The 19,700-nt window shown below is 40.1% G+C and overlaps 1 protein-coding gene across 2 annotated transcripts in view; it reads right to left on the reverse strand.

Moving 5' to 3' along the window:
• Window positions 1–19,700, reverse strand: part of SLC7A11 (solute carrier family 7 member 11) — a 60,309-nt gene that overhangs the window by 30,076 nt on the left and 10,533 nt on the right. For both annotated transcript variants that reach the window (XM_030947431.1, XM_030947432.1), the window contains exons 4-6: window positions 14,152–14,277; window positions 11,923–12,022; window positions 8,768–8,812 (exon numbers count right to left, since the gene is read on the reverse strand). In XM_030947431.1, the coding sequence (XP_030803291.1) occupies window positions 8,768–8,812; window positions 11,923–12,022; window positions 14,152–14,277 (271 nt within the window). The remainder of the gene's footprint in view (window positions 1–8,767; window positions 8,813–11,922; window positions 12,023–14,151; window positions 14,278–19,700) is intronic.

Below are 19,700 nucleotides of genomic sequence, written 5' to 3' on the forward strand. Positions count from 1 at the left end.
TAGTCTTAGGTTACAATGTGAGATGTAACCAAAAGTATGTATTCTATGGCCACCTGTTAAAACCAGGCGGGGCACTGTTCTTTATCTCTTCCATGACTCATCCCTGATAACTCCAGGGGATATCTTCTGTTAATGGGCCATCAAGCCTCACCGAATGACTCTTAAAATTACACCATCCCATAGTGAGAGGCTCCACCCAGGGGGAGGAGCCAAGCATTCCTACCTGGATATGATCTGAGACTTGGAACATCACAAGCAGCCTTATCCACTGAATTCCCACAGGATGAGAGCTACAGAACCACCACTTGACATTCAGAGGAAGAACAGGCCTTTCTACAGGATCCCTGCTCCAACAGAACCACACCTGTCACTGCAGGAGGGCTGCAGCCACCATTGAATGGGACTGCTGCCAACACCCTGACCCACAGGGTGTCAGGTTGTATCCTCACTCTGTCAGGTTAAGTCTTTTTTTTTTTTTTTTTGCATTTATTTTAATTTTCCTATTAAATTGTAGATCTGACATGGAGTCTCTTACTAATTTGCTTTCAAACTAGTGCAAGAGGGAAGAAAGGAAAGGCTGGAGCCAGAACTCAGGGGTATTCAAGGCCAGGTTGGAGGGGGCCCTGAGAAGCCTGGTCTAAAATCTCCCAAACTAAGAGTGAAGAAGGAATATAAATAAAAGGCAAGGCAACTCAGGATAGCTGAGTCCCGCTCATAAGAGAATTTCCAACTTCCAGCAAGAGCGCCATCCTCCAACTAAAAAGAATAAAATAAATTTATGAAGGGAGAAAAGTTTGTTCCCATACTAAGATGTCAGAAACCATGCATCCAAGACTGAAATACTTAGTTTCAGAAATGAATTATTAGTAATTTCTGAAAGCAACAATAATTAATGAGCTGAAGATGTGAGTCATAGTAAGGAGCTAATAAGATTAGTGAGAAAGCAAAAGTAAAGGAAAGATCATTTTATTAAGAACAGCTGGTGACACAACTCCCGTGAGAGCTAGTAATTGTCTATTTGTCCTTCTCAAACACACACGAATCCTACTGAATTACATTCTTAATTAAATGTTTTTCGTACATTTTACAAATAGCAAAACCCATGCTGGGTTTCCTGAAAGTAGATTTGAGCTAGTAAATTAATTTGTTTTCTGTATCTGGCAGATTCAGTTCCTCATTAAAGGATTTTCTAGATCTGAAAACACGATTTTATCACTTACAGAGGGCAAAAATAAACTGTAGAAATTGTTGTTGAATTCGCCAGGTTTGGACACGTCATCTGAGATGCCTCCCAGATAACTGAAAGAATTTAAGCAGACTGCAATGCTGTTAGATACAGTCAAATTTAGAAGTATAAAACTTCTATTAAAGAGACATAAAAATAGCTGGGGGAGGATAATTAGAACATCCTCGTTCTATGATGAAGAATAAGTATTCAAAAAAAGTGTGCAAAAAATCTACCAAGACACAAATAATATATAGAGGAAAAATGCAAATGCTCACTTAATTGACCTGGTTTTCCCTTTAAGGTAATCTGATGGATTCACATGAGCAAATGGGCTTTACAAAATACTGGAAAGATTAGCATTTGTCTCTTTTCATTATCTTCAGGTCAAATATCACAATGTAATCCTATAACTTCTGCACTGAACATTTGGCACTGTAGCTTGACATGAAGAAAATTACTTGGAGTCAAATGTATCTTTTAGGAATAAGCAGAATAAAATGATACAAGAAAGATTTCAAACTCCAAGCAGATAAACCTTTCAAGTGTCTAAGAGTGCTGATATTAATATTCCTCTTCAGAGTAAATCTTGTCATTAAATTATAAAATAACAACCAAAAAATGTAAGAAGCACAGAGGCAGAAATATCAAAGGCTTGCATCCTCTCAATTAACACTGAAAAGATTTTTTACTCTTTTGCTTACTGGGAATCTGATCCCTAATCAGTGGCTAGATTGACAATGAGCAACAGTGCAATTCAAGTTTCTGACTGGGTTTGGTAGAGGGCTGCATTTTAATGAGAAGTGCCAAAAATCAGATGGCCACAAATAACAAGGGAGCTGGAAGAGCTGTGGCATCTCAGCCATCATTCCCCTCCCATCCATCTGCATCTCTATAATTCTCAGACAGATTGAAGAAAACACCCCTAATATTTTATTTCTCTCACTCAGTCCTCATAGATGCAAAGTTGACTATATAATTAGAATGAATGGGCAGCACATATTAGCTAGACATGACTTTCACATTATTTAAAAACAGTATAAAAATAAATTTCATGAAACATTTTGATATCCTGATTTTATAAAATGTCTGATAATATCAAGCTCTGGTGGCTTGCTATACAGCTACTGTGCCTTGGTGTTTTGGAAAAGAAGGAACAAATGAAGTGAGAAGAACACTGGAAAAATCTAATAGACAAACTGACTGATCTCAGACCCCAAGGTCATAGCAAAGCAATTCATTTCTTGGTTTTTCAACAGCACAAGACATAATTTATCAATCTGAGACCACACTTATAAACACTATACATCTCAATAATATGTTCTTTGCACTGTGTAATTTTTTAAACAATGATAGATTGCCTGGGCTGGACCAAAGTTATTTTACAAACAAAAATGAAATATTTGCAAATGAAATGGTTCAATAAGGCAGGGAAGGGGGGTTGGGGAGAGAAATGATAAAAAAAAAAAAAGAAGAGATAGAGAGACAAAAAAAGAAAGGATTATGCCAAATAGCAGCTGTACTTAACTGCAACTGCAAAGTAATCTATGCTGTAAAATGTTTTCAGAATCCACATCCTTTGAAATTCTATAATTTTTGTCCACTAAATGAAAAATATTTCCTAAGTTTAACAACAGCAACAAAAACCTACACTGCCAAAGAAATTAAATTATTTAGTAAAACAAGAGCTATAAATTAACATCTCTCTCAAGTTGCCCATTTGATGACAAACAGCCTTGAAGTCAGTAAGGAATTTGAGTCTAAGTTCCCCTCCCCTTAAAGTGAAATAATATTTTCTCTCTCTTCCAATACAAGCCTAATCTTCACAACTTGAAGCATTCAGGCCAATCATCTACTCATAGTGAAGGTGGAGCACAATTTTGTTAAAGTGGGATTCTCTTTGGCCAGCATCTGACACAACCTGGCTCTGACTTTGACAGGGCTCTGAGGGTGTTGCTGTGATGTGAAAACAATTCTGTGTTAATTTTCTCATCTGGAGGCTGCCAAAATTCTTGATGAACTATAGCACTGATCCTGCACTGCTCAGCCTAGGAAGGGAAGAGGGAAGTGCTCTTCAGGCATGAGCTGCTTTCAGGGTCTTGATTGAGAAAACTCAGCCTGTTTCTTGAGAGTCCATAGTGGGTGTGACCGTGTTCACAGGGGTCTGAGGTTGAGGGAAGAGATGAGGATCTGACTCCATGTTTCAGAAGGCTTGATTTATTATTTTATTATATAGATTATATTAAAACTATACTAAAAGAATAGAAGAAAGGATTTCATCAGAAGGCTAGCTAAGAATAGAAAAAGAAAGAATGATAACAAAGTCTTGTGTCTCGGACTCTCTGTCTGAGCCAGCTGACTGTGATTGATCATTAATTAGAAACAACCAGCATGGGCCAATCACAGATCCACCTGTTGCATTCCACAGCAGCAGATAATCAATGTTTCCATTTTGTTCCTGAGGCCTCTCAGCTTCTCAGGAGGAAAAATCCTAAGGAAAGGATTTTTCATAAAAGATGTCTGTGACAAATGGGTGCTCAAGAACAGGGATGAGATCAAAGACTATGTACAAGAAATGAGTCTGGAAGTTCAACATGCATGATTTCTAGTCCTAACAATTTCCTGCTCCAGACAACATGGCTCCTGTCAACTTTCAGGTGACAAACTCTTTCAGAGACCTGGCTGTTCCTTCATTCACCTATTATTTAACAATAAGACCTCTGTTTGAGACTGCTCCTTATAGTGCAAGGAAATCAAAAAGATCAAAGCTGCAGGTAATGTGGCTGCAGAAGTTTGTTTTGGTGAAGTTCTGCTTCAAGGATTATTTAGGTATTTTATTTGAAACAATAATTGCTATTCACCTAGCCTGTACATGCAAAGCATAATTTTCAAAAAAAAAGGAAAAGAAATTTATTGTCACACTTTAAAGTTGTTCCACATATTCTTGATACTAAAATTATTTCAGGCCATTTTAAAAAATTGTATATGAAGACTGCAACCACAGCTCCTTCTAAAATAAACATTAACTTTGTGTTTCTTTGGATGCTACTAATAGCTGCATGAGAGAAGGAGAGAAGCATTTGAACAAAGAGGAATAAAAAAAAGGAGTTCAGGCTTAAAAATGAGACATCAAAAGGGGATTTAGCGAGAGACAGAAACAGCTACTTTTACATCTTATGATAATTGGGGTTATAATAATGTCCTTACACAAAAGAAGGAACAGGGGCATTTCCAAAGTGAGAATTCAACGCTACTTCCAAAACTCTGTTCAAAAAGTAATGACAATCACTTTGAGATTTTTTTTAAAGTCTTTCTGTTCTCCCTTCTGTACTGTAAAGGGCGCTTGCTCCCCTTGCTCCTGCTTTGCTCATTCCCTCTGATTCTGCTCTCCCTCTGTAGGGTTTTGTATTGCCTCAGCACCCCAGTGTCTCAGACCCAGAGTATTTATCCTACTTACAGACTTAAGTGTGGAATTTATTGCACCTGGGCAGGCAGCTGCACCTCCACAGATTCCCACAGCCTCCAGAGCCCTTTCTGCCTCCACAAACAGCTGCTTGGAGCACAAAGGGGACTGGGCAAGGGCACAAGCATCCCCCTTTCCCTGCCTCTCTCCTGCATTCCCAACAACACATGCCATATTCCATAAGGTCTCCCTGGTGCCATATACCACAGAAAGAAATGCAATCCCTATCTGGAAAACCTAAAGTCTAATAGCAGGCGCTTCCACCTTCCAAAACATCTCAGGATATATTCTAGGGCCCACCTCCACAGAATGTTTTGGGTTGGAAGGGACCTTAAAGATCATCTTGTTCCAATCTTGTTGTCATAGGTGGGGACACCTTCCACTGGACCAGGCTGCTCAAAGCCCCATCCCCACTCTCTGCTAGAGCATTCCTGCCATCCCTCTGCTGTAAACCTGGCACATCCCCTTGGTACATCCACTGGGGGTTTGCAGCCTGCTGGTTCTCATGGGGATGGAGCTGATCATCCGCCTCAGTTACTTCCAAAGCTGTTGCACATCTGGAAATGCACAACAGTGACTGATTCTCAGGCAAACATCTACTTCGACAGGTGCAGGGCAGAAGACCTCACTGTGCTCACCTCCTTTTTTGTAAGTAATTTGCATCCATCCTAACCATTGAAAAACATTACAAATTGCACATCTGGAGATGTTACAAGCTCTAAGTGGTTCAAGCCTGTACTTTCCTCTTCCTTTTTAAAATCAGCAACATCATACCAACAGAAGTACCATACAGTAGAATCACAGAATAGTTTGGGTTGGGAGGGAACTTGAAGTTGTATCTCCAAGCCCCCTGCCCATGGGCAGGGATACCTTCCACTAGACCAGGTTGCTCAGTGCAACCTTTAACATAAGGCTCACAGCGAGAATGAAAGACAGCATTTTAGGTAAAAAAAAAAAAAAAGGCAGTTTAGTCTTAATAAATGCGTACAACAGCAGAACAATTACTGGCTCATCTAACATTTGCATTGGGTTTAGTAGGAGCTGAGACAGTTGCCACTGAGATTAATCCACACTATTCTCTTGCCCTGTAGCTTTGGGAACCATGGTGGAACAGCCCTTGGTTCAGGACATTTCTTCAACAGAACCATTCACAGGTGACAACCAAATAAAAAATATGTTCCAAATGTTTCATTTAATTGCTTATTTCAGCTCAAGGGAGTCCAGAATCCCCACTTACAGGTGGTACAGAGGTCTCTGTCAGCACAGACAGTAACAATCCATTTGCCCCACCATCACCTGCCACTTATTTAGCAATTTTTAATGTCCTACTCTCTTCTAGTCCATATTATACCTTAGCATGGAGATTGTAATAACTGGGCATCTACTCATCCTCTCAAAGTGCAGCCTCAAGAGGAAGAGCAATGAAGGGAAGTTTTAAGAGCCTTGTGACAACATTGCACATGTAATATTGAGCTGGTTTTTTTCCAGTGCCATCCTGGAATACACTAAACCAGCCACGTTATGTGCTTTGCCCTCCAGTCCTACATCCTTACTAGCAGCACACATAACTTCAGCAGCTCTCCAAGCTGATAGATAACCTGGAGTACAGAGAAGTTATCCCAAGATGGGAAAAGACAGCGTTCTTCCCTCACATCCTAGCTGCAATGGAAAAAAATCATCCGAATTGAACCAGCATCACTTCTCTTAGCTGAGGTATATCATGCTTCGAGGGGTGCTTAGCTTTTAAAAGAGAGAGGAGCTATGCTTTTCTGTCCTATGCAGCAGAGAGCAAAATGTTCAAAAATAGACATTCCTCTGACTTAAGTCACAAAAAACTCAACAGATATAAAAATAGCTATAATGAAAATTACCAAGAATTCCAGTCAAAAGAACTGCAGAGACACAGAAGCATTTGAAAAGTCACAAAGGGTGTAGACATCTGCATGTTTAAAAAGATCACACAGTATTGGTGGTAACCACATGATAATTTCCAAATTATATTGCTTCTAGCTGAATTTAATCATACCACCAAGACTCTGGCTCCTAACCTATCCCCCCAGAATTTCCTGAAGAGCTAGATGGCCTGGACCAGAATCCCTTCACAGTTACATTTAGTTTCACATTTAAAATCAGTCTGTGACACAACACTTTTTCAAAAGTAAAAACATCTGTAGGTTGTCTTTTGGTTTTAGTGTCTGCCTCTCATGATTTTATGAAGAGAACAGATCCTTGGTAGTTAAACCCTAGATCATCCAGCTTGAGTTCATGTGTGTCTTAAGCCTGGGAATCTTTAGCCAGCTGCTTTCTGTGACGGTGTTCACAGGGGTCTGAGGATGAGGGAAGAGATGAGGATCTGGCTCCATGTTTCAGAAGGCTTGATTTATTATTTTATGATATATATTACATTAAAACTATACTAAAAGACTAGAAGAAAGGATTTCATCAGAAGGCTGGCTAAGAATAGAAAAAGAAAGAATGATAACAAAGGTTTGTGGCTTGGACACACTGTACGAGCCAGCTGGGCTGTGATTGGTCATTAATTACAAACATCCAACTTGGGCCAATCACAGATCCACCTGTTGCATTCCACAGCAGCAGATAATCAATTGTTACATTTTGTTCCTGAGGCCTCTCAGCTTCTCAGGACGAAAAATCCTAAGGAAAGGATTTTTCATAAAAGATGTCTGTGACAGCTCTCCAGTGATATAAATGCTTAAAAGCGCAGAGGACTTCAGGTTTGAAAAGAACTCTAAGACCACTGAGTCCAATCATTAAACCAGCACTGCCAAGCCCACCACTAAACCATGTCCCCAAGTGCCACATCTACCCATTTTAAATACATCCAGAGTCATGTTTACTAAACCACAGCTCCTAAAACGGCATTTTATCAGAACTGAAGATTAACAGGGAAAAACTCATTTTACACAGATATCTGTCATAATGATTACTCACAAATATTAATGCAGTATTTTCTACCTGGTCTCAGATTCTGGTCACACAATTCTCACTCTACATATCCAGATAACATCAAAGCGTCTGCTAACACTCAACATATCCCAAAGTCACCAAAACAATGGAAATCTACCAGTGTTTCTACCAGCCTCATGTTTTATCATCCATTTTCTTATAATTTCAGGCCTCTGAAATAGCCAGGTTTGGTTCAGACTTTGAGGAAACCAACAAAAATCTTCTGGATGCTCCCAGTCAATGGCTTGGAGTTTTCTTTCCCTATATGTCTCAGATTAATATCATCTGAGTGTACGGTGCTGGGGGTCCTTTTAAAACAATAAGCAATTTGGTACCCAGCCAGCTATCTTATTTTAAAAATCTAAGAAAATTTAGCTATTAATTTCTTTGTCAAGTAAATAGTTTCTTTTCCTCAAAGAAAACAAATTGATCTGGAAAGGCACATTTTCTTTAACTTCTAGAAAAAGTTAGTAGCCTTTTATTACTGGCTTCATGTACCAAAACACATCTACCAAAATAGATGGGACAAATCAAACTCTCCCTAACAAGACAACTTTCCATGTTTTACAGGCAGGTGATGTGGGAGTATGCAGCTCTGATTTGAAACAGGCTCCAACCCATATCCCCTGTTCAGTTTAATTAGATTGGATGCTTTGTGACATGTATTTAAGATCCTGCATTTCTGAGACATTTAGAACAAGTAGAACTAAGTATTTCATTAATATTTAAACACAGCAAAACTGACAAATATTGCAGCAGATAAGTTTCTTGGGCAAGATTTCCCTGACAGGATATCAGTAGCTTCCACTGAAAGGAGCCACTGATAGTTACTTGTATCCTGAGGGGGAGAACCAGAGCCCTAGAGATCTACTTAATCCTGGAATACACTAAACCAGCCACTCTTTCAGTGCAGATAAAAGCAGAATACATAATAATGTCACAACAGACCAAAAATAACAAATTTTTGAGCAGTTGCAATTCAAATAGATACCAGATCTGCTGGAAGGCAAGCAGCTTGGTCAGCATACAGAACTTCTGAAGATCACTACTTTTACAACATTTTAAATTTCATTACCATTTCTCAAAAGTCAAGCAAAACATTAAGTACGTACTTTTCAGGGTTTTCCACTTCTTCGGTGACAAAATTGAGGTAAAACCTAGAAAATAGTTATAAAATGTATTATAAGATTTATTCTTATATTTTTATTCTGTATTTCTTTCACTAAGAATCAAGAAGATGATTTTAGTTAAGCCCTGCTGTTAATTACAGTAGGCTTTGCAGGCCCATGTTTGGATTAAGGAGAGAGGGATATTTAACCTTCCCTTATCCTCACACGCAGGAAGGGAATCCTCAGAAAAGACAGCAAAGCAGGAAAAGGAAAAGACAGTGACTATGTAAAGTCAGTGTGTAATTAATTTTTTCTCCTCCTGACATACTACAAAGTATTCCATACACACACACACACATATGCACATTTCAAGCTTTATATTCCATTTGTGCTTGCTGCCTTTTACAGTTTCAGGTTAGAGTGGCAAAAAGTCTCATCAGAGTACTCAGCGAAGGCTCCTTAACAATACAAATAACTGAAGCCTTAAAAAAAACCCCTCCTAAACCAAGAATTTTCACACCAGTTTGTTGTGCAGAAGCTCAAACACTAGGCTGCTAGCCCTGCATGCTCTTGCACAACCTCCAGTACAGGTTGCACTCTGCTCACATTCCAGCGGCGCTCAAGGGAGAGCTCTGTATGGGAATTCATAGGAACAGCAGGCACAGCCCTGCATACAAAGCAACCATAAGCCTCAAGGCCATGGAACCCTCTGTTCTACATTTATTAGCATTCAGTCTGTGCCTGCCGGGAACACAATTGTGCCTGGCTCAGAGACAGCCCCAAAGTCAGATCTTGTCTAATCAAACAGAGCACTCCATACAGCACCTATGCTGGTCTTCTGATCTTGTGCAAAAGGCAAATGGCACCTGAGCCAGCAGCGCTGCAGCGAATAAACCACTGGTAACCAAGCTGGCAGGAAGTCTGGGAGCTTTACCCCATCACAAGTCTTGGAGCAGAACTGGGTTAGCAGAACAAGTTAATGCTGGCTCATGGCTTTTTAAAAATAGTGATTTTGTGACTGCGCAAGAAATTCTTTGTCGCCTTATGCAAAACCATCAGTACTTGTTTTTAAACTTTCTAGTGCATAGAGCACAGAAGAAGATTTAGGTTAGATATATGGAGGAAAGTCTTTCCAGTGAGGCTGCTGGAGCACTGGAACTGGTTGCCCAAGGAAGCTGTGGATGCCCCATCCCTGGAAGTGTTCAAGGTCAGGTTGCATGGGGCTTTTAGCATCCTGGTCTAGTGGGAAGTATCCCTATCCTTGGCAGGAGGATTGGAACAAAATTATCTTTAAGGTCCCTTTCAACCCAAACCATTCTGCGATAGCCCAGCATCAGTCCTTTTACTGATGCAAAGGCAGGTTTCCTTGCATTCTTTTCTCCGCTTTTTCAGCCAACATTTTACATACCCCACAGTCTACACTTGCTCTTGGCAGGATGAACTCACACACAGAAGAGATACTGCTTTTATTTTCTTAAGTTAACAGTTAAAATTTAACAGTCTTGTGAGCTATGCATTAAATTCTGCCTGCATCCCAGGACACATCACCAACACTTCCAACACTCCTTCGTATTCAGCTAATTGCATTGATTTAGCCCCATGAAACTGATAGTGCAAGGATATTGCCACTCCACTTAATGATCTGCTCCTCCGTGATGAGGTGATGAATTTTAGCTGATAACAAAGGAAAATAGACAGCTGGGAAGAACCACTAGCCAAATTAGGTCTTTTTCCTGCTAATTTCTTTTATAAGTAGCAAATAAGGACCTTGAAATAAAAGTCAGCAGGTGTAAAGAGGAAATAAGGTATTTTTATTGCAAGGCTTTGAACCGTTATGTGAAAAATGGGAAAGAAGCAACAGAATAACAGTGGTTTTGATGAAGGATTTTGCAGGAAAGAAACTGAATAATAATAATAATGAGCTTTTAAAATTGCTTCCATACAAAAACTTAGGTTATTATTAAAAAAGTGAGAAACCATCACATGCATGGATATGAGAGATAGAGTCAGTTATAGGAGAGAGGGGGAAGAAAGTAGAGATTCTCCACATAATCAATTCCATTTCTTTGAGGATTCAAAATGCTGGGCTCTTTTCTTACATATCTATGTCAGATAAAGGCTTTGGATTCTCTTGGGTTTCTTCCCCTGCTGCCATTTAGTATATAAAGTTCTGTTCATACTTCAGTGTGCGCATTTATAATGCTCCTGCAACCGGGGAGTTACAGATGGGCAGAGAACTCCAATGCCCAGCCCATTGTCCTTTCATATTAAATAAATAAACCCCTTATCTTGCAGCCCTCGCCTTTTGTGCAAGGTAAAGGACTCGGCTGCCTGTGAGGCTATGGAGAGCAAAGGGAAGACCTGCAGACAAAGCTATCTCAAAATAAGCCCACTCTGTGCACTGTAGTCTGCTTCCTTCCCCTCAGGCTGCTGCTGCTAAAGCCCTTTGGCACTGCACAATGCAGAGCCCTGAGGAGCATGAATAAATTGTAAAGGCAGATTCCAGAAGGGGCAGCACCTTTCAAACCAGCTGCTGTGTACTTTGGAGGGAAAAGAGAGAAAGGACTTGAAAGTTCTAAGCAGGATACCTGAAGGTAGATTCTCATTCCTTTGCTCACAGTCAATCACACCTGACTTTTGTGGAAGCCAGCTGCACTTCTTTTAAGTATGGTCAAAATCTCTCAGACCAAGAAGTGCAAAAACCTAGAGATTTTTATTCTGCTTTGTGGTCCATATCAATCTCATTGTTTCTTACTTGTCAAATACTGCTTTTACAAAGAAAGGCTAAGGGCCACTTTGTAACAGAACCATAGGTTTGTTTTTTATATAATTACTGACTTCTTAAAAAAATTAAAGCTTCATTTGTACATTTATCCTTTTATTGAAATATTTAATGAAAAAATGAAGACTATTCCTTTCTTGTGGTGTGATTATTTTGGTGGTTAGTGCACGTTTACATACTGTGCACTGAAAAAGAAAAATCTTGCACAAGGACCACTGAGCATACGGAACAGTGGTGACAACTACCCTAGCTGTATGATGTAGCTTTGCAAAAGATGTAGAATGTGCTATTCATTGCTTCATATAAATAAATAGCTTTGTTAAAGCACATTAGTGTTTGTTTTCAGGACAAATATGTATAAGTTTCATCCACTTACCAGCCTGAATAGGCATACATTCCTGAATAGAAAGCAAGGGGTAATCCCATAACACTGGCATCATTCCCTGCAAAGGCATTTTTAAAGTGCTGTGTTTCTCCTGCAAAATCAAAAAAAAAAAAGTTGAAAAATAAGCTCTTTGGTCATAACTAGTTTATATATGTATATATATATATATATATATATATATATATATATATATATCTCATCATGGAACATTTAATCACCCAACAGTTCACTGACATGAAGTTCTGCCACTGCACCTTAAATTCTGACCCAACCCTCGCAGCCATAATCTGCCAGCAATTGTAAAAGGCTTTGTGGAATCTGTATTCATGCAATAGGAGAATTTGACCTATTAGCTTATTTCAAAGCATGCTGAGCTTGATGACACTCACTGCTCTGTCATTTGCAGCAGTGACTTACATCAACATGAAAAAGTGGAATGAGTTCAGTAGTTTTTGGTGTGGAAAATTTCACTTGTTCAACATTTTAATCAGAAGGAACTTTGCTGACATTTCATTTAGAAGAAATATTTATAAGATAAATAAACCCAAAATCCTAAACATTTCTACCATTGAAAAATTAGTTTGGTAACCCCCTACCATGATACTCAATACTGTATTGATATTACATTGAGTAAGAATTATCTATATATCTATAAATGCAAATATGCAACACTTTTGTTATGCTCTCATTCATTTACAAAGTGCTTTATGGTTTGTAAAATGTCCCTACCACATCCCAAATTTCCCAAAATTCCTGAGAATTCCAAATTTCCTGAGAAGCAACGATCCTCCACAAATATGGAGCAGGAAGAAAATTAATTCAGATTTAAATGAGCAATGAGTCAAATCCTCTACCCTTTGCTCTGGTTTTAGTAAGCCCTCAGTCAAAATCCCCATTGAAGCAGAGGCTTTTTGGTTAAGGGAGAAATTGTGGCCAGAAAAAGGTCCCAGTGGAGAATCAGGGACGCCAGCTGAGCTACTTCAGGGCAACAAGCCCCAAGCAAACCTGGGTTTGACCTGCTCCAAAGGTCTAGAAAAAGTGGGTGGATGGGAACAGAGAGAAATTTTGCACATTTCATATGACACATGCAAGAGGAAACGACATTGCAAGTGCCAGAAAGAAAGTGAAAAACAAGAAAACAAAAATAGTGAATCAGCAGAGTGCTGCACAGGAAAACTTTTATTTCAGAGCCTATATGAACCACAGAGAGCCTCCTGTCCCTGAGAAACTGAGCTCACTGCACAGACTAACACTGTGTCCTTCACTTGGGTGGGACATAGCCCAAAACTGTGACAGTTTTTGTTCGATAAAATCTGCCCCCAATGCACTCAAGAGGGCTCCCTGCTCTGCCCCTGTGTGCTGCATGGCTGCTTGTGCTCTCTGTAGCTGTTGTAGGGAGGGTGACCTGGGGCTTGTCACCATCACACACCTGCTGCTCAGAGGGCTGGGATGGGGAAGTCTCTACAGGTAGCTGAGCACCTGTCAGTGAAAAGAGGGCCTTTACAAGGGCATGTAGTGACAGGACAAGGGGAAATAGCTGTAAACTGACAAAGAGCGTGTTTAGATTACGTGTTAGGAAAAAATCTGCCCTGTGACAGTGATGGGGCACTGGAACAGATTGTCCAGAGAAGCAGCCCAGGATGCTCTGGAAGTGTTCAAGGCTTTGGATGGGCCTTTGAAAAACATGGCCTAGTGGAAAACATCTCTGCCCGTGGCAGAGGGTTTGAGCTAGATGATGTTTAAGGTCCCTTCCAAGCCAAACCACCATGTGATTTTGTGGTTCTGTGAATTGGGAGCCCCCTCTAGTACCACACACAGGTACCATGACTAGGGACTAGCACAGTCAGAGCAGCCATCCTGCCTGGGCTAGCCATGTGCTCTGGGGAGGTGCATGCGCATCTGTCTGCCTTTAAATCTCCCCCTGCCCCTCTCACAAAGTTCAGGCCAAAGACAGATTCCAGAGAAGAGCAGTCCATCTGCTCCTTGGAAAAGCAAGTCTGATTGGAATAGTCTCATTGGCATGCTGAAGGAAATACCATTTCATCCCAGGGTAGTTCCACTTCTTATCAATGACATGACAGTACAGAGCCTCAGTTAAGCAAGCACAGACTAATTAAGAGATTTTGCTGCTGTAAGCATTATGTGGTGGAGGCAAGTGGGGAAAGACTGCTGAGGTTAAAGATAAAAGCTCTTTAAAAGCATTTACTTTTCATTTCATACCTTTAATTAGCTGGATAACTCCAGGGACTATAATTATCAGAATTGCTACAAGCTTACAGAAGGTAAGGAACATCTGAATGCGGGCGCTCCAGCTGACACTTGTGCTATTCAGGACCATCACCAGTGCTGTGAGGGGGGAAAAAGAAAAGTCAGAAAGAAATAATTGTCACAAAATTCTTTGCCAGCAGAGGGGTTACACAAACAACAGATCCTGATGCATTAAAGGAAATACACCCCAATAATCTTCTCCAGCTCTTGTCCTCCCACTTCTCCCATCCCCCTTCGAGGTACCACACCAAAGGCTTGAGCTGAGCCCCTGTGCCTCACCCACTGCACTGACCATCCGTCTGTCCCTTCTCTGCACACCAAATTGCAGCTTCATTGACCCAGAATTGTCAGCTGCTGGTAGACAGCTGGCTGCCAGGGCACTTGTTCAGATGAAAGAAATTAATTGCCCCACTCTTGCCACCCCAGATTTCTTTGTCAGCGCTGCTTTGGGTAGAGATCTGTATTTTTCATAAACAGTAACAATTAATAACCATATTGAACTTTCTCACCCTCATTTAGGCCCCACATAAATTTGTAACTGCTTTACCTCTGTCCTCTTTTCCATGTTCTCCCCCCTTTTTGCTGTACCACCAGAGATGCAGGAGGACCAGAGTGCAAGTACTGTGCCCACCCTTGCTAGGAATCAGTGAAGAAACAGAGACCTTTTACTTCTTGAAAGCAAAGCTCAGGTCTGCAGCTCACCAGCATGTGGAGAGATCAGTGAGAAGGATATTTACATCCTGCCTGGTCAGCTTGCATCTCCTTCTGGGTCAGGGACAGCATCCTCTAGCATTTCCTACAGCACTGACTGACAGGAGGAGGGCAGGTCTTGTCATTTTAGTGCCACTTATTCTAGTTTACTTAAACAGAAGGAGTTTAGATATTAAAAATAAAAAATTTCCCTAAAGAATGGAAGATGGGAGCCATTTTACCAGATAAAAAAATCTTTCCCCTGCTGCTCCAAGTAATCATGGTCAAGCATGTTCCTCCCTTTCTTGCCATCATGTGGAGCTAATGAAGTAGCTCCATCTCAATCCTCCCGTAATTCAAGCTCTCTCAAGAGCACCAGTTTGTGTAAATCATCAGCCACATCACGCATCTCAAGACACACAAAAGCACAATTTGCTAGTTTGTAGGAGCTAGCATTGTAAATCTGGCATGGCACAGGCTTTCTGGAAAAAAACCCCACTGATTTCTCTCAAGTCTTTTATACAGTTTCTCTTCACCAGCGAGGTTAAAAAATATTTTAAAATCTTCTAATATCAACTGAAAGTAGCTTCAGTTTAATTGAACCGTGAGAAAATTCCATGTAATCTGGATCCCAATGTATTTTTCATATATTTTTAATAAAATAAAAATTCTAGGGGAAAAAAAATATTTTTCTAGAATTTTTATTTGGGAGAGAGACAGTCCCACTCTCCAATGAGAAATTTACAAGTCAATATATACTCACAACACCACCTAACACAATTTTTTCACCAGAAAAGGATCTTGGAGATCAAAATCTTTACTCAGTTCTGTATCCCACCATATTTCAGAGCTGAAGTGTTGTGAAGTCACAAAAAAATTGCTTGGACTTCTGCAACTGTTCACTTGAGACCCAAACATGCAACGTTTCACCTGAGACCCAAACACTTTTTTGTTTTGGTTTGTTTTTTTTGCTTTTTCACTTCCTTGTATACCTATATTTGACAGGCAACAGAAAACCCCAGGGCCTGATTCATTATTCTGTTGTTCCAATATTACATTGACATATCTTGACTCATTTAAATTTTGAAAGATCCCTTTAAGTTGCTGACTAATATTAGCGCTCTTTGAGTTTCCCCTTCTTTCCCTGAGGCTTGATTACCAACAAGACTAACAACTGTTATTGAAGCAAAATATATTTAAAATATTCATTTGACCAAAAGTGCTTAAGTTAGAAAAATCAAGTGCCATAGCCAAGCACTAGCTTATTTTAATTTTCCTAGAAGACTCAGGATACAATACTTTTCTTCTGTAGAAAGTGAAGCCCAGGCATGGACCAGAGCACAAGAAAATGCCAAGGAGGAGATTTTTGTGTAAGAGAATCTGCAATTTGATACCCAGTTTACTCGGAGTTCAAGTTGACTGCAGCAGTCAGTCTGTCAGCCTTACACAGGTCAGAGTAGGTAACATGAGTGGGGAGAGCTTCTCCAGGTTTTCTAATGCCCTGGTTTCACCCTCCTGATACACATATGAGAATGTTACTGGATGGTATGGCCTCAAACACTTCAGGAATGGGTCAGCCACAACTTCTCTGGACAACCTGTGCCAGCATCTTACCAGCCACATCAGAAAAATTTCTTCCATATGTATAAGCTAAACCAGCCCTTTTCCAGTATGAAGCCATTTCCCCTCATCCTGTTGTCACAGTTTAAGCCCAAATGGAAATTAAACCTGGCAGCTGCTTGTTCAATTCCCCCCTTTCTCCCTGCACCCACCACTGGAATGAGGAGGAGAATCAAAGTAAAACTTACCTCAACTTGTGGGTTGAGATAAGAACAGTTTAATAATTGAAAACAAAGTAAAATACAGAAATAATATAAAGGATAATAATAACAGTTATGATAACAAAAAGGAAAAAAACAAGTGCTGCACAATACAATTGCTCACCACCCACTGAACAGAGCCAGAACCCCCATTCCCAAACCCAGCTCAGATGCCTTTCCATTTAAATCCTCCCAGTTTATATACCAGGCATGATGCTCTATGGTGTGGAATATCCTTTTGGTAATCACCTGTCCTGGCTATGCTCCCTCCCACTTTCTTTTGTGAACCTCCTCACTGGCAGAACATGGAGGCAGGGAAAAATGTCCTTGACTATGGGTAAACTGGACTTAGCAAAAAACCAAAACATCAGTGTGTTACCAACACAATTCTCATTCCAAATCCAAAACACAGCCCTGTAATAGCTACTGAGAAGAAATTAACACTAAGCTGGCTAAAACCAGGACACCTATCACTGTGTCCTTATTTGTAAATAAGTCCCTTGTAAAAGTCCCTTGAAAAAAGTCTCTTGATAAAAATGTCCTTTGATAGTCCTTCACAAGAGTAAGTGCAGAGTTGGAGGACTGCAATAATAGTAATTCAGGTTGGAGAGCTGAGACTTAAGTGCTTACAAATGCTTAGAAAATTTGAGGCCATTTTTATTCTTTTAAATTTTATTTTATTGCTCTTCTTAGGCTGTAGGAGTTTACAGTCTTCTTTATCATATAATACCACATAATATAAATGCATTGTTGTTTATTGTAGACTAATAATAATAGTAGTAGTATTTTATAATAAAAAAATCAGTGTTAATTGTTCTGTGTGCATGACACTTGTCTAGAAATGTGGGGCTTACACCAGTACCATGTGCCAGCACCATAGGACTGGTTGTGTTAGCAGCTGTGTAGTGAAAGGCAATGAGGAAGTGAAGTCGTGAAGAAAGCTGCCAAAAAGCAAGAAAAGATGATGACAGCTGTGCCAGGGCTCAGGAAGGACATCATATTCTGGGACTATGGCCATTAGTCAACACCTCTCTTCAGAATAGGGCCCACTGGAGATATTTAGAGAAGCTGATTGCAGACACTTTGATAAGGGATCACAGCAAATATCAGAAGGCGCAGCAGTTTCTCAGAAAAGGGGAAGTGAAAGGAGGACTCAGATCTAACTTTTCTAACTAGAAGTCAGGCATTGAGTGTGGCTGCAATCTCAATGAAGAGACAGTTAGCTCCAGAGGATGGATAACAATACCTCTGTGAGATGCCTGTCTCTGTGAGATAGTTTACCTTCAGGACGTTCCTCTTTCTCCACTGTATGGGGAGCACAGATTACCTAAACTAAACACCTTGCTAAGATGAATCCTAACCAAGCGTAGTGTGGAGGGAGAACAAAATGGGGTACATGAACAATCAAACACAATGGAAACACGAAGCATGTTTTTCACAATCCCTTCCCTTCCACAGACACAGACAAAATCTAATGGGAGAAGCAGCAGTGAGCATTACATCCTGGCCTACTTTTCAGAATGTATGTACCATTGCCTCAGCAGGAGACCAAGAAAACTGCTCTCCCATAACTTGTCAGACTTTTAGGGTCAAGGCATTCAAAAAAAAAGCCAAAAAATGCCTTCAATTTGCAGACTCTAATGAGCCAATTAAAAGTCACAGGAAGCCCAAGAGCACCTATCAGAGCATATCAGCAAGAGCATATCAGAGCAGATCCCTGCAAGCCAAGAGATATTTTAATGTAAACTGCTTGTCTGAAGACTGTCAGCAGTAGAGAGTGGCATCTGCAACATCTGCCATGATGAGGGAAAAAAGGCGTCTAATTATAGACTCACCTAGACACCAGTAACACTTGGGACTGGAGCATTTGCCAGCAAGCACTGATAGACCTACAGCTAACCACAGTTTTCAAGCATAACTTTAGCTCTAACAGCCAAAGTTTGGGGTATTTGAGTTTGCTAGCAGACTTCTCAAAAAAAAAAAAATAAAAGAGGGGAAATTATATATTATTGCAGTGTAAAATGCCCAAAATACACGTATGAATTGGTGCAAGAACTCATGTGAGTTGGTGGAGTTAGTAAGGGGCTTTTCAGCCTCACAGTTTTTAATGGCTGAAACCTGTTTATCTGCTTTCTGACATGGAGGCCATGTGAAAAGTTTGGAAAAGGCTCAGTTCCTATTCAGGCTACATATTGATAGAGGAGATTGATACCTTTGCACAGTCCAATTTATCCCTTCCTGTTACTATTATATTTACGTTTACCATTAGGAAAAGAATTAATAGATACAAATAAAGCAATATATGAATATAGGGCCTTTTTTGCAATGATAGGCATGGTGACAGGATGTTGCTTCGTGTCAAGAAACAACAAATATGGAGGAGCTTATCAGCTTTCACTTCAAGAAGTAAATGAGTTTTAAACTCTTTCTCCTAAAAAGACTACCTTCAGCATCAGAACCAAGGTTGACAACATCCCTTTGCTTTGTGTCCTGGAGCTATTTTGACCTGCTGGAACAAAGCAGGGAGCTAAAAGGGCTAATCTCCTCCTTGCATTTTCTTCAGCTGTTCTTCCCTGTGCAGGAGCACATCCAGCTTCTCTCTCCTCTAGCTGACCATTTATTTTCATAAAATTGTAGCAAGTAGATCCTGTCTCTGGAAGAGTTCAAGGCCAGGTTGGATGGGGCTTTGAGCAACCTGATCTAGTAGAAAATGTCCCTTCCCATGACAGGGTGATCTTTAACATCCTTTCCAACCTAAACTATTCTATGAGTCTATGAAATGTATAGTGTAATAAAAATCTTTGAGACATCTGCTCCTCTTTCACATACAGTTAATTAACCGAGTTGAGAAAAAGTTTATGGCAGACTGACAAATTGAGATCTGCATATCCAGTATTTGATCTAGGTTTTTCTCCTTGTGAAGTTTTGCTTAAGAAACACCAAGTGAATTTAAGTGATTTATAAGTTTGAAAAGAACAGGAAGGTTTTGCT

Source organism: Camarhynchus parvulus, chromosome 4, assembly GCF_901933205.1.
Source record: "Camarhynchus parvulus chromosome 4, STF_HiC, whole genome shotgun sequence".
Lineage (NCBI taxonomy): Eukaryota > Metazoa > Chordata > Aves > Passeriformes > Thraupidae > Camarhynchus > Camarhynchus parvulus.